The sequence below is a fragment of the Tachyglossus aculeatus genome, chromosome 1 (assembly GCF_015852505.1).
Source record: "Tachyglossus aculeatus isolate mTacAcu1 chromosome 1, mTacAcu1.pri, whole genome shotgun sequence".
Taxonomy (NCBI): Eukaryota; Metazoa; Chordata; class Mammalia; order Monotremata; family Tachyglossidae; genus Tachyglossus; species Tachyglossus aculeatus.
The window spans coordinates 159,560,073-159,573,220 of record NC_052066.1 but is presented as its reverse complement, the minus strand read 5'-3'; the positions used below and the strand labels follow the sequence as shown (position 1 = coordinate 159,573,220).

The following is a 13,148-nucleotide window of genomic DNA, read 5'->3' as shown; positions in this document are numbered from 1 at the left end:
AGGTAAGCAGAGTAGATACAAGGTCCCACATGGGCTCACAATCTTAAACCTCATTTTACAGATGAGGTAACTGAGGCACAGAGAAGTTAAGTGACTTGCCCAAAGTCACACAGCTGGTAAATGGGGAAGCTGGGATTAGAACCCACAACCTTTGACTTCCAAGCCCAAGCTCTTTCCACTAAGCCATGCTGCTTCTCACAAAAGACAACCCTATGCACACTTGCAAGAAGGCACATATGTGATTTGGGGCTATTTTGCCAAATCCATCCAGAATTAAGAACAAGATTGTGAATGACTATAGCCAAGATTCCGTTTGCATCAGGAAAACCCTAAATGAGGTCAAGGATTTTCTTCACTCATTCAGAGCTGATTCAAACTGGTTTGGTAAGACAAAAATGTGCTCCTGGACAGGGAGGCAGAAAAAATCAAGAAAGCCAAGCTATCTTGATGAAATTAGTAACTCAAATCATTTGGGCCAAGGAGCAGATGATTTTTTTTGAAATAAATTCGCTTATTTTGACCTGAATAAAAACAGGACAAGCTTAACCTTGGTGTCTGCTTACCATTCCCAAGAATCACGTTGGGTAGATAGACTACTGTATTGGAGTCAATTACCTCAAGTACTTCCTAAGACTTCCGTGAAGAATCTGTCAGTACTACTATCACCTACTTGAAAGAGAGGATTTCTTACCAGTAAGGAGGAAAGCATGAGGACAAAATCTTTCAGAAAAATAATGTTAACCTGCAAGTCTTCAACTTTACAAAGTTGTCATAGTGATTTATGCAAAATGTAAGGGAGCAGTTCCATGGTTAGCTGGTTAACAAAATGGCACTGTTGTGGGTCGTTAAAGAATACCAGGATTCAGTTATTCTTTTTTCCATAACTAGCATGTAGTTTTGCCATCTTCTAGGTTTGTCCACAGGTGGCAGTGATGCAGCATCAACTTCCACACTAGATTAACAGTCTACCGAGTATTGGAAGTTTTCATCCTCCAATGACAGTGTCACTTGGAAGGGCCACAAATTCACATCCATTTTCTTGAGCAATTTCATTAGCATCATTTCTGAGCTCACAGTAATCAAATGGTAAGCAGTGTTTTCATCACAGCGGAGACAGTCTCAGTCTCGGAACAACTTGCGCCACAGAGCCTGCTATCCCAGTTACCTTTTCACCAGTTGTTACTGCTATTTCCATATTTGACTTCCAACACTATCAGAGACTAAGTAGGCTGCTGACCCTTTAAGCCCCCTCCTTAAAAGGATACTGCTGTGGTTGAAAGTGCTAGCTTTAAAAGATCTGCAGGGACTAAGTTAAGAAAATCTGCATGTCCAGTATGGGCATAGCAGGAAGCTGCGGCAGTAATGAAAACCAACACATAACAAGGACAAATAAAAGAGCAGATGCCAAAGATCCAGAGTGAGAAGCTGTTTTGCAGGAAGTGAAAGGCAGGGAGAGGGTAATGAGGTTGAAGGGTGGTGATGATGGGAGACTTGGAAGGACAGTCTCCCTCCCTCTTTTCACTATTTCCCCCTTTCTTTTCCTCTCTTCGCCTGCCCCTCCTTCCTTTCCTCCTTCCTTACTCCCTTCCTTCTTCTGCCTATGTTCCTGAACATGACTTGACTACTGGCCCATTCCCAAGCACCATACCCCATCCTACACTGAAGTCAAGAAAAATCTGGCCTCTTTAGCTAACACTGCCTCACCATCCTGGAAGTGAGCCAGAGTCTGCAGTGAAACATTTTTCGCTGCAATACAATCTGGTTGGTCTGGCTACATGCAGAGGATGGGCAACAGCAGGACATCTAAGCAGCTACAGTAAGAGGAGATTAACTTGGAGCCCGCAAGCAAAGAAAACAATAGTAGTGGTAATGAACAACTTCACACTGTAGCCTGACTCCTGGGAAACCCAAACACGTGGGTAGAATTTGCTGCTGTGTAGCTTTTAGAGAGGGAGTGCCTCTTTTTGAACAAAGGCAATTGATAACCTTTCAGGTGAGCAAAGGTGGAACTGTGAACAATGGCAGGGCCTTCCAACAGGAGCCACAGCCACTCTCCAGTGGATGGAATTCATGTGGACTCAGTGCATAAAGGATCCTGGATCATTCATCTTCCCAACAGCCACACCTAGCACATACACAGAGCAACATGGTCCCTGTTCAAATGGGAAGAATAATAAGACAGACATAGCTACATACACACTCAGAGTGGTTAAATTCCCCAATGAATGGACACTAGAGGATGGAGGGTTGTACATGTTTTGCTGAAGAACCACATCACGTACTTATTCCTTCAAAGAGACAGTCAGAAAAACATTGCATGGGCCTTTGAAACATAGTGAAAGTTGAGAATTATTAGTTGGAGTGCAATATTGTTCCTTGAAGTAGGATAGTAATTTTCTACAATTATGCTTTAGAAAAATCCTAAAATTATTGGTCTCTGAGGGTAGGGATTAGACATAGTAAGGGTTCAATAAATAGGAGGTCCTATTAATTTATTATTGTTTGCAGGGACAAATTTTTGATTTTTCTTCACTACGTGTCAGTCTGCCATTGCCATGCATGCAGAATTCCTGCCCCTGGCAGACATTTGCTTTTAGGGAGAGGAATTTATTTGCTACTTAGATTTCCTATTTTTCAAAGAGCTAATGATACTGAAAGCAGAACAAGGAAACCTTCATCACTGGACTACTGCTTGGTGGCTCCACTGAAATGAAAATAACTATGTATCCAAAGAGGTTTTGTGAACCTAGGTGCTCCCCTGAAAAGTGAAATGAAAATTGACTAAGTAAAAAGAACCCAACTTGGCTTCAAATGGCTGGTTTTTGGCCACACCCTACCAACAAAACCAGAGTTCCACCAAAAGTGTTTTCCTTCTAGGCATTATGGGTACTGGAAGTGATGGAGGAGATATTTGAGAGGCGGGGTCTTGGAGAGACTGTATGCCCAGTGGGTCAGGAAAACCCTTTAAACTCCTTATTTGTTTCACATCATCCTCCACATCTGAGGATCCAGCTCTTCTCTGGGGTAGCCTTTTTCTCCCATTTGAAATATAGCTCTAGCCTAAAGAGCAACTACATAATGCTTCTGAAGCTGCTATTACTCCATTAACCACAACTTACTGTTCCCCTTTAGGCTCCTCCTGAGAAACCAATTGTTAAAAAAAATAATAATAATTTTAACAGTCATGGACGAACACTCTGGAAGGCACAATAATCTCTTACTGCTCCAATAAGATCAGAGGTTTACTTCTCTGACGAGCTACGTAATTGGATTTACAAACCGTTGCAGTTTGTAGTTTGGATACAATCTGGAAAGCAGACTTCCTGCAACTTTGGTTGAACTAACGAGGGACGGCAGGGCCCATCCCCAGCAGCTGCCTGGGGCTCGTGGAGGGCCCTGCCTGCTCTGTTGTGCAGGGATGTTCTAAAAGGAGGCATTGTCTCAGGGTGCGCCTGTCTGTCAGCCTTTACTGCTAATCCACCCCACTTAGCCCTCTCCTGGTGGAGACCTGCTAAAACCCACAGGGCTCTGGTGAACGGAAATCCTTTCTGGAGAAAAGGACTAGCCAAGTCCTTATTTCATAGGCTGTTTGTTTCCCCAAACGTTTACATTTGAGCACTGGAGACTATACTGGAACCCTTACCTTTGACATACATGTATGTAAGCAAACGTATGCATGAGGGCACTTTTGTATTGACATATCCATTTAGGCATGTACTTTACTAAGTGTATATGCCTACCTGGGAGGATATATTTTTGCATTAGTTTCTCCTCTGAGCTTTCATATAAATGAGGTTACCTTTATAATCTATGGTGCTGTATGCTATAGAAATATCTACTCACAACCTGCTTGTATCTCAGGGGGAGTATTCAAAAGCATCATGGCAGTGGCAGCATCAATGTCAGGATCTGGAAAAATCAACCAATAAATACATTATTTACAACTGGGCTAGTTCGGGTATTTTTACCCCCTGCTAGTTTATAGTTAATGGAATCACTACAGTGAAAAATTAGAGAAAATAAGACTACATATCCCACAGGGTGTTTCAGAATGTGATTTAATGTACATGTCAGCAAAATTGGAGGAAACAGAAGTGTGTTCAAATGTAGACCCTATTATGGGGAGCCTGGTTTATCGTCATTGGTTCATCTCAGGTTGTATTTTCAGGAATCTGTTGGTCTGTGGAGCAAGAGTACAAGACCAAAGAGAAGGGCATTCACCTTTCCATGTAGGAGTAAAGGAACTGGGACAAACTCAAGGGAGAGAAGAGACAAAGCACAGCTGCCTCGGGGGAGATGCCAACCTGACGGTCTGTGATTTCTAAGTGACAGAGAGGGCTCAAATCGTACTCTACGAGGATGGGTGGGGAGAAAAGACCCTCCCCCCCATATTTGAAAAATAAATGAAGTTTTGTCATTGAGGGCACACATCACTGCCTCCACACCTATTGTTCCTTTTAATCGAGGCAAAAAGTCATCACTCCATTGCCATTCCTCTTAATAGGTTTTTGAATCCATACTGATCCGTTCGTTGACAGATGGCAGGTTATAGAGACAGAGAAAAATATTATCCTTTTATAACTAAATTCACTTTCCACTGAGAAACAGCAGCGCTGCTGCTATGGAAATGGGGGTCACCATGGTAACAGTAAACAACCCCAAGAATGGCCACTGAATAAGCTGAAAAGAACATCTGCCCCAGCACAGCGTCCCAGCTGCCCTGGGGCGAAACTTGCTAATAGTGCAGTGATGCCATGTGACAGAAGCTGCCGCCTGTGCCATGTCCAAATAAATGAAGTGTGCAATTGAAGCAGACATCAAAATGCCTGCCCTCGCAGATTACTGCCTCTGTGCTGCTAAACTGAATGACTAATGATTAGGGTTTTTTTCACTTGTCAGTTTTTGTACTAAATTACATACCAAAAATTCAATTTACTGTTAATAGCTCCATGGCACTTTATTTGGGGTATTATGTTGGAAAATTACTTTTTACTGTTTAAAAAATACATTTTTCATACTTTATATGTGCAATTTAATTTCCAGGGGAATAATGTGATGTAATCTAAAGCCCCACAAGCTATTAATAATATAGATGATTTCGGCTATTAAAGACTTAATGCCTGCTAAAGAAAAGTAAACTAACTTCTACGCTGCAGTACTTCCTAGCTCCAGTGGAGGCCAGTTGCTAACAATCCGTAAGAGAGGTAAGACTGTACTTTACTGGGTTTGTTACCAGGTAAATCAACTTCTCTGGCCACGTGTAATACATTTCCAAAACAGTAAGAGCACAGAGCTGTGCTCCCTGCAGGCCTTCAATGAATACTTGTAGATTGACTTGACAACCAGTCTGTTCTGCAGCATAGTCCCAGAATGGCCTCCCTGAGTTCAGTCCCCTGATGGTTGGGATGGGCACAGGTGGCCATTTATATAATAAACCTTTAAAGTCAGACTTTACAAACTCAGTTCATTACCAATCTAGCACAAGTTGTGCTGACAAAAGCATACCCAACAGTGTGGGGAGTGGGGAGGAGTGTATGTTTTTGGACAAGTTTAGAAGGGGTCTATCTTGTTGCAGGCTCTGAGGAACGACAATTCAAAAACCAAGCTGTTTCTCACTGTGCAAAAGCCCGTGCCACCATTATGAGTAGAAAGTGCTGAAGGTTAAAGGGCAGAGTCATCATGGCTCACCAAGTTTCAATGCAACTCACCCAGGGTTAGCGCTGCAGAAACACTATTGGGAGATTTAATGGAGTAAAAGAGAAGAGCCAGACAACTTTTTAATTTGTTCTTTTAGCACATTTTAATGAGCACATTTATCCTTTCCTTTGAAAGAATTAGAGACAATGGGAAGAAAAAATACAGCTTGGAGAATGCAGGAAAATAAAAGGAAATTTTCCTCTAATGAACAAGGACCAAGGAGAAGGTAGAAGCAAAAACAATAATTAAGTGGAGGAGAAAATGAAGCTAACCATCAGTATTCAAAAGGATCTTTGCAAGAATACCCTTCTAATTTCAATCTCTAAGAACAGTTTTGGCAGCAGTGAACTTTTCTATTATCTCCTTCACTGTGATGCGCAAAAGTGTTTTGCTCCTTATGTCTACTTTCACACTGACACATGTAAGAGGGAATGTAGGGACCACAGCTTCAGCAGGGAAGTGTAACAAAGTCTCACTATTATGCTTGGTGAGAATCACCAGGACCTGACAGTACCTAGATTTACCAATGGTAAAATTTTGAAAAGCCATGAAAAAATATTTTTCTTCCAACAATATAATCACCATTGCTATTGGACTTGCACTGCATGTTCAGTTACACAGAAGAAGTAGTAAAATGACACAATTTGGCATGAGAATTCTCAGAGAGTAACTGGAAAATGGCTTTGCATAAAAGCCTTACACGGACTGATAAGATTGTTAATAAGATGACCCACCTTGCTCACTAATTTATTTTCCATACTTTAGTAGCTCCTTAAATCTTCCTCCTTTGTTGACTCCCAACCACTAAAACTCAACTGTATTTCAAAAAGCATTACTCATGTTCCAGAAGCTTATAAAATATTAATTGGTTGTGATCATCCTCCTCTACCCCACCCCCTTTTGTGTTTGCTCCTCGTTGATTGTTTATGTCAATATTTTCTTTCATTTATACTGAACAATCCCAGAGCACAGGAAATAGGTCTTCCTTTGACATTAACTTTGGTTTAGTTGAAAGGGCACAGGACCTGGGAGTCAGGAGTCCAAGTGCTAGTTCATGTTCCACCATTTGCCTACTGTGTGCCCTTGGGAAAGTCACTTAACTTCTTCATGCCTCAGGTTATCTGCAAACCCCGGATAAATAACCTGACATTCCGCTCTCCCTTGACTGTGAATCCTACGAAACAGAAACTTGGGTCCATCTGATTATCTTCCACCTATTCCAGTTCAGCACAGTCCTTGGCACAGAAGCACTTAATACCTTTTTTATTACCATAGGCCAATAAGCATCAATATTACGATAAGTGAAAATTAATTCTCAAATTCCTAATTAGACATTGTCAACACACAGAGTAGTGATCTACATTCTAGTGTTTGCAGGGGTGGGGGGGGTAGGGGGAGAGAAGACAGCCACGAAACAAAGAAACACAAAGCACATATTTTCCTTTAGACTTGAGGTAGAAAAATGATCTTCAGGGTTTTATCATGAGATGGAGCCTCTCCCTCTTCACTTTCTGAAGACCAGTGCCTGCCATTGATTAGGTTTAGTTGCCAAGACTGAAAAGATATGATACCACATTCCCCCCACCGCTGAGGCAGTGAAAGAGACATATTGCCACAACTTGAGGACTTTTTCCTATTCTCTTCCAAATCTCATAGAACTGACCATTGTTATGCTGTGGGAAGAGACACTGTCACTATGACTGGAGATCCATGGGACACCCTTGATGAGGTATTTGTGTTTCCCAACTTTCCTAAGTCAACCACAGCTCACCACCGGCACCAGTGGCAAAGCGGAAAATGGTGCAACCTGCATAATAGCTAGCATCAGACTAAGAAAGAGTGGGGTTTTGAGACAACCATTTCTCTCCATGAGGTTTCCTGCATCTGCTTCAGGAAACCAGAAGGTCCAACCAATTCCTGCATTTCACTGCCAGTCTCCCAGTTTTACAGTATTTCAGCGATTTAGACACCACATGAAAAACTGCTATTTTTGAGTCCTAATCAATTCATCAGTCAGTCATATTTATTGAGCCCTTACTATATGCAGAGCACTAAGTGTTTGGGAGAGAATAATATAAGAGAGCTAGACATATTCCCTGCCTCAGAAGCTTAGTCTAGAGGGGGAAACGGACATTAATATAAATAAATTATGAATATGTACGTAAGTGCTGAGGGGCTGAGAGAGGGTTAAAGGGTGCAAATCCAAGTGCAACAGTGATGCAGAAGGGGGTAGGATAAGAGGAAATAAAGGGATTAGTCAGGGAAGGCCTCTTAGAGGAGATGTGCTTTTAATGAGGCCTTGAAGGTGGGGAGCATGATTGTCTGTCAGATATGAGAAGGGTAGTAATTGGAATGAGAGCATGACTTCACTGACTAAGGAACAAGAGAGGGAATGAGAATCAATTTCCGCCTCTGCTATTGTTGTTATGAGACCATGGGAACTTAGTTTTTTTTTCCTCTGGTTCTCTGCTGACAGACCTTTTAAAATGGAGATAAAACCAGCTTCTCCCTTAGGATGGTTGTAAAAAAATTCTTAAAATTTAAAGGACTTGGAGCAGATACTACTTTAGGTAAATAGATCCTATTTTTTTCCTCTAAGGGCCAATAAGAGGTGTTAGCACACATGACACATAGATGCTAATAAAAAATAATGAAATCCTCCTTAGGGCACAAATACATAAAACCTGGTTTACCCATAATTGCAGTTTGTGTCTTTTACCCAAGGGCTTAGTATAGAGTGTACTGAACATAGCAGGTGCTCAATAAATACTGCTGATCATTTGTTGTTCAAAGAAATAATGCATTTTTTAAAAACTTGCCCTTCTGGGATATGATGAAAAAAAGCTTAAATTGTGTAGCACCTTCTCAGAAATGAAAATGATTAAGCAGTCAAAATTCCCTACATATTTACTGCAAATATGTAAAGTCTGTACTCACTGATCAAGATGAAGTGGCACTGCACAGGAGTATCCATAGTATGAAACAGCAGAAAAACTATTATTATTATTAGCAATAATAATATATCCTTTAGGTGTTACTATGTGTCAACACTGCTCTAAGAGCTGGGGTAAATACAAGTTAATCTGGTGGGACACAGAGTATTTGATGAAACCATGGCAAGGGTGATGTCAGTCACCAAAGTATCTTTATTTTGGGCTGAAAAACACCTAAGCACACACTATAATTACTGAAACAACTATCTACTATACTGAAGGCTGCAGGACTGAGTTGTAATGACATGCATCTAACCTTGAGTGCTGCTATCTCATTCTCCTGGGTGAAAGATCATTAAAAAGAAGATATCAGCAATGATTAGCAGAAGGGAATGAAGTAGGCTAAAGGAGATAGGATTCACAATAGATGATTTAACTTATATGTAGAAAAAAACAGAGAAGTGCTCAGATCCAGAGACTGTAGAAGACGCTGAAACTGTAGAAGACCCCTAATGAGTTCAATGGGTGGGCACCATAATTTGATTGTGACTGATGCGATTAAAGACAATAAAGGTCTGCGATGGAAAAACAAAAATCTTATACTTATGAAGACCCAGGAAGCACCTGGAGAGTTAAGTTGGCAACCTTTAATTTTTAGAATATCCCAAACAAAACCTAAGTTTTCCTACTCTGAAAAATGGAACAAGTACAAACCAATTATGATGGTACTTTGGCCATGTACAAGAATCATCTCATTTGTGTGATCATTTTATTTTAGGAATAAGTGCCTCTAAGTACACCAATACATGAGGGGTCCCTTTAAATACCCTTATGAGGTGTTGATTGGGAATTGTAAAATGACCATTCTACTTGCTCTTCAATATAATACTAGGATTAATATTGGAAGTCATCTTGCTCAGTATTGCCCCTTTCAGTTATAGCAGTCCAAAACAGAAACAATTTCATTTGTAAAATTGCCCTTACCAAGTTGTGTCCTGTTTTGAGCCCCTGTCCACTTTATGGGGAATGGGGTACTTCTAAGATATGGACTGCCACTATAAAACAGTTTGCATAATAATAATTGTGGTACTTGTTAAGCACTTATATGGCAAGCACTGTACCAAGCGCTGGGGTAGGCACAAAAGAATCAGGTTAGGTACAGCTCCTGTTTCACACTGGGCTCACAGTCTTAATCTCCATTTTCTAGATGAGGTGATGGAGGCACAGGGAATTTAAGTGACTTACCCAAGGTCAAAGATAAGACAAGTGGAAGAGCTGGGATTAGAACCCGGGTCCTCCTGACTCCCAGGCCTGTGCATTATCCATCAGGCCACACTGCTTCTCCAAGATTTAAAACCAATGAAAGTAAAAGCAAATAGATCTAAGGACACTACAACAACCATCCCTTTCATTGCATTCTTTACATTTCCTTTAGCTAGGTGCATCCCTAACATACCTCATCTTCAGGGGGTTCTCCTTTTCATTTTTGTTAATATGTCCAGAAACATCACAACTTGCATTGTTCATCTTCCCCTTTCACAAACAGCCACCATCCTATCTCCAAAGCTGTGTCAGAAAACATGCATTTCAAGAGCAACCAAACTGTTGCATTCCTTTGCATTCTTAGCAGGACAAAAGTTTCTATTCTAGATACAGTTTTACTTCCAGGAGGCCTCATTTCTATTATTTCTGTGCGGCAATACTGAGTTTAAAAAGGAGAATGGGAGAAAAGACTCTGAGTATGAGATGGAAATGAACACATAATTGATGAATGATATATTATAGGTCAAGTAAATGCTCCCACCTTCTCCCATTTCCTTCTCCTCTACTCACTAGACACCTAGAAGCAGTAGACTCTGTATTACAGGGAATAAAGTAAAATAGATTAAATTGAAACAAAGCAATGGCTAAAACTACTGTGGAAATTACTACCAAAAGATAAGAAGGCAAGTAAGGAGGTTTTTTAAATGTCAAATTGGATAAAACTATGGCTCAAAATGACATCCACACAAGTAATTTAACTAGAATAAACATTAAAGGTTTATCAATCCCAAAGTTCTAGCACGTATGTCAAATTCCCACTGGGAATGCTTGCCTATGAAGAAAGTCTGTTTTCCGTATGTTCAGTATAATAATAATAATAATGGCATTTATTAAGCACTTACTATGTGCAAAGCACTGTTCTAAGTGCTGGGGAGGTTACAAGGTGATCAGGTTTTTCCATGGGAGGCTCACAGTCTTCATCCCCATTTTACAGATGAGGGAACTGAGGTGCAGAGAAGTTAAGTGACTTGTCCAAAGTCACACAGCTGACAATTGGCGGAGCTGGGATTTGAATCCATGACCTCTGACTCCAAAGCCCGTGCTCTTTCTAATGAGCCATGCTGCTTCTCTATGAAGACTACCCTTAGTACAGTGCTCTGCAAACAGTAAGCGCCCAATAAATACAACTGAATGAATGAATGTTTTGCAAGGATTTACAAAATATTTCATTATTATCAAACTTTAAGGAATGCATTAAAACCCCCTTCACTACACAGCAGATATTTCAGATGCTCAGCTTTTTCTCATGAATGTATATGCATATGTATATGTTGGCTTGATATAGTCTCATTCTATGTGTAGCCTATGAAACTATTTTTTTTTAGAGAAAACTTAGAAAGCCTATGTAGCATGATTTTTAGAAAAAGTTAAGATACTAGCTTTTCTTCAAGATACTTTGAATAAACAATGGGTTGAACTGATTTAATTAGCATCGAATAAAATGATACCATACACCTAAAAGGAGATTATCTCACCTAATTTTTGATGTAAAATACTTACAGAAACATCACTTCGACTAACATGTACCAATCTATCGTGGAGCTACTGCAGGTCAGAGAAGCTGACTGGCTGTATGACTGATACTGCCCACCTATTGCAGAAGTAATTTGAATCAGGGATCAGAATTCTCTAATTTGATCAGAATTCAAGCCAGGCCAGGATGCATAAGAGTTTATTCATAGCTTAAGGGTTGTGGGACTAAATTCGAATTTTTAAAAAGCCTCAGCATCTCACACTGCCTGTCAACTGCCTCTGCAATACAGAAGGTATTCTACATGAGCTTACAAGCGCAGACTGGGGAAAACACAGGTCAAACTATGTAAAGATAGGCTGAAAGTAGGGAAAAATCAGAAGACTGCCACACTCGTCTTTACTTTCCACTCTTTGTTCAAGCACTGCAGGGGTTTCAGAGCTAACAACTGGTTATTTCCTTGAATGGCTGTCGGATTTACAAATGGCAAGTTTTGTTCTTTTTTTTTTATTTGAGACAACAGCAGAAGTAACTACTCAGAGCCCAAGTTAGCTCTCCTTGCCAAACGGTCATGTACACACTCTAATGCCAGTCAGAACCAAGCCAGGTGCCATGCGATCTTGAGAATTTCAAGTCTTTATCCAGGGGATGGCTGCTTTAACCCAAGTCATTTATCCTTCACTTGGTTGAATACTGCTCTGGTGTTCTTCTCCCAGCAGGAGCAGGGCAGCACAAATGTTATTCAGTGAATCAGCTAACAGGAGGTACTTGAAAAGAAAATAAACCTCTTGCTTTTAGCTTGAGGAGGTCAAATAAACCAACATACACAATGACTGCTGAGGTACAAAAGGCCAAATAATGAAAATATGGACAGTTTTATTTCATTTTCATAATCTTACATTGGAAAATTAAAAACCATTGTTAATTAATAAAAGAGTTTACTGCTGGAACAGATCACTTCAAGTACTCTTTTTTGGCAAGTTTATAAAAAAGACCAAAACAAGAAAAGGGCAACATCCCATTGATGATAATAATCTTCTTCTCTTATGCATCTGAAGAAAGAACATTTCCATCACCCCTGGAAACCAAAGGGTCAGATACGAAGTTCTCAGAGAGGAACCAAAGGAGATTAAAGCCCATTTCCATTAGACACGCCACAATCCTTATTTCAGCCCAGTCAAAAAACACACACCCACACCCACACCATCCCCTCCCCCTCCCTAAAGACCTTATACTCTGTTTGGGAGGACTGTGGAGCATTTTCCACAAGGCACACTGTTCAATCCAGCTGGGGTAAGCCACTTTTCTATTTTTCTGAAGCCCATTAATGTATGAAGGTTGACAATCTTAGCAACAATATCACTGCATAATAGAACTCTGTCTGGGACCAGGTTTTACTGCTTAACCTTTTTACTCTTTCCAAGGTAATCCTTTTTTTCAAAAATCTCTGATAGACAAAGAGATAAAAGAGAATCTATAGTCTGGTTATTTTTTGACCTTTGTCTAGTTCTCCAAGGCACATATTTACTCAGTTATATAACTGGAACCATGTTAAAGGGAATGGGTTGGAAACTATAAGCAAGGCATCAAATAAAGCATTTGCAGAAATGTACTTCTCCTTTCTATGAAACAGAAATTAAATTCCTTGATATGATTTGACTCCTGAGAGGCTGACACAAGATTTGTGGACATTGACAAGATCAGTTCAAATCAGTTTCTCAGTT

At 40.3% G+C, this 13,148-nt stretch overlaps 1 protein-coding gene across 9 annotated transcripts in view; it reads right to left on the bottom strand.

Moving 5' to 3' along the window:
- FOXN3 (forkhead box N3) overlaps positions 1-13,148 on the bottom strand; it is a 383,654-nt gene that overhangs the window by 27,545 nt on the left and 342,961 nt on the right. For 7 of the 9 annotated variants that reach the window (XM_038751984.1, XM_038751976.1, XM_038751969.1 and 4 more), the window contains one exon: positions 3,844-3,909. The exons of 1 other annotated variant lie outside the window; for it this stretch is intronic. In XM_038751984.1, the coding sequence (XP_038607912.1) occupies positions 3,844-3,909 (66 nt within the window). The remainder of the gene's footprint in view (positions 1-3,843; positions 3,910-13,148) is intronic. One more of the 9 variants, XM_038752013.1, reaches the window with a different exon arrangement.